The sequence below is a fragment of the Penaeus chinensis genome, chromosome 19, assembly GCF_019202785.1.
Source record: "Penaeus chinensis breed Huanghai No. 1 chromosome 19, ASM1920278v2, whole genome shotgun sequence".
NCBI lineage: Eukaryota > Metazoa > Arthropoda > Malacostraca > Decapoda > Penaeidae > Penaeus > Penaeus chinensis.
The window spans coordinates 25,970,586-25,973,085 of record NC_061837.1 but is presented as its reverse complement, the minus strand read 5'-3'; the positions used below and the strand labels follow the sequence as shown (position 1 = coordinate 25,973,085).

Genomic DNA, 2,500 nt, shown 5'->3' with positions numbered 1-2,500 from the left:
CAATCTAGAAACACAGATCCTCCATAACACAGGATCAAAATGGAAATTAGTCAAACAAAAATGGTTGCTACCATCTTTGTCTGGATGGTATTTTGCAAGCATTCAAATTGACAGAAAAAATGCTAGTGTGAATGGGCTTTCTAGAAGTTTTTAATATAATATTTTAATTTTCTCTCCATCACATGCATTCTTTGTAAGAATACTCAATATCAACTGCAATATTAATGTGTGAGATAAGCACTTTGTGAGCGAGTTTCCCCTACCCCAAACCAACATACACATTTCCAACTTACCTCTAAGAACTCTATTGCTAACTCTTCCTGTTCTTCCTTGGTAAGGCTATCAATTTCATCTTGATACATGTGAACCACTGTTGCATCTCCATTAGGATACGTTTCTATGTGCATATATTGGGCATATTTGTACTTTTCCAAACCTGGTTGACCAGTGCATGGTGGCCTGGGCAAAGATACATGTTTGGATCCATAGTCAACTTTGGGGAAAACAGGCTTGAGTGTAGAAGAAGATGTGTAAGATGATGATGAGGTTGAGGAAGTCTTTGAATCACCTTTGTCTCTTCTGCACTGCACACCAATGTTATATCTCTTGATTTTGCTCCTTTTGTGGCATTTGACACATTCATACTTCTTACTACTTGATGATGAAGTTGACGAGGTTGACTTGTGTCTGTGTGGGGTATCACAGCTTTTGCTCTTTTCTAATTGTTCTGAGCACTTTTCTAATTTTTCTCTAGGCTTTTCCAATTCAGACTGCTTTTCAACACAAATTTTAGGATCTGTAACTTCTGTCACTTTACTTTTATTATTTAACAATTCTGTCACTTTGGTCCCATTTACTGGAAGTTTCACTGAATCCCCTGATGTTGATAATTTTCTCTCAACTTTAGCCTCTTTATCTTTGAAGTCTAATGTCTTCTTTGGCATACAACTGGACTCTTCTTTGACACTTCCTAAACTAGGTAAACTTACTGAGGATTCAGGTTCTTCCTTCTTTGGTGTTGTTGATCGATCTAAGCTCTTTGGTGATTCCGTTTTCTTGGATGATGTTGGAGGTTTTCTAAGGGTTGTAGTTTTAATATAGGATTCTCCTTTTGAGGGTGATAATATTGGATCTTCCTCTTTCACAACTCTTACTTCCTGCTCCTCTTCTACCTTTATGGGCTTTCCTTGAGGCCCAGTGTAGATTGTGGTATCGCCCTCTTCTGCAAACTTACACAGTTCATCCAACACTTCACTTTTAAAATCTGGTTTAGGCACATTTTCTGATGTTTTTTCAGTCTCAGGCTCTTCCTTCTTTGTTTCTGCACTTTCTGTAGCTTCCTGTGAGTGTGAATCTACATCAGGACGCTCTGCTTTTACAGTCACTTCAGGCTTATGGTCGGGAGATAAATCACTTCCCTCGTCAAAACCACTCTCAGCAGTATCATGACCCTCCCCACTTGCTGATCTCTCTCGTAGCTCATGGCACTCCTCTTCACTAAACCTCCGCAACTTTTCTGCAGAAGGAGGAATTGTGATTTGTCGTGGAGTTACAGGGACAATCACTTCTGATAGAGATGATATGGAAGAGATTGAGGAAATGGATGCTCTAGACTCAGATGACCTTTTTTGTCTAATTACAGGATCAGGCTTCCATCTTGGAACTGGCAAATCCATTGGACTTCTTGGACGAGATCGAGACGGGCTTCTGACTTTTGGTGATTTTGGGCATGAGGATGAGGAAGATGGTGACACAATCTTGGGTCTACCAAGGTGAGTGGGTGACATAATCCCTTGTCTGGGACTCCGATGAGGTGGGGACATTATATCTGTTTTTACAGAATTAGTAGGAGAAAGAATGTCAGGAATTGACACTCTTGGGGATAAAGCCTCAGTCTTCTGTAGTACCCCCGAGGATGGGGAAGGACTAGGACATGATATTCTTAGTGGCTGGGGTAGGGACGCTACAGGTACTGGTGGACTCCTGGCTCTTAAGGCAGGGATAGGTGCTGGTGATGGAGAACGTGATGATGAAGGTGAACCAAATTGTGGTGAAGGAGATTTTGGACATTCCAAGGGACAGTCAGGTAGCGGTGATGGTGTATCTCTTTCTCTGATATCTTCAGAGAGCCTTTCCTTAGAAGGGGACACAGGATTAGATTTAGAATTGTCACTGGTGTCTAGAGATTCATTTGGTAAAGTTGGTGAACACGTTCTTGGTAATGTCAACATGTCACTTCTAACAGGAGACAGACAATAGGAATTCTGATGAGAAGGGCTCTGTGGTGATGAAGGAAGAGGAGGTGGTGTTCCTGGAGACATAGGAGGAAGAGGAGGTGTTTCTGGAGACATTGGTGGGGGAGGAGGAGTACTTCCAGGAGACATTGGTGGAGGAGGTGGAGGATTCTCAACAGAGCTTGCAGCAGTTTCTTTTATGCTACCATGAAAGAGATTACAATCTTCTAATCTGATTGGAGTCTCATTATACACTTGTGGTGGTG

At 41.7% G+C, this 2,500-nt stretch overlaps 1 protein-coding gene across 3 annotated transcripts in view; it reads right to left on the bottom strand.

Moving 5' to 3' along the window:
• LOC125035017 (lysine-specific demethylase 9-like) overlaps positions 1 to 2,500 on the bottom strand; it is a 31,926-nt gene that overhangs the window by 11,547 nt on the left and 17,879 nt on the right. For all 3 annotated transcript variants that reach the window (XM_047627064.1, XM_047627065.1, XM_047627066.1), the window contains exon 4: positions 294 to 2,500. This exon is cut by the window's right edge and continues 685 nt beyond it. In XM_047627064.1, the coding sequence (XP_047483020.1) occupies positions 294 to 2,500 (2,207 nt within the window). The remainder of the gene's footprint in view (positions 1 to 293) is intronic.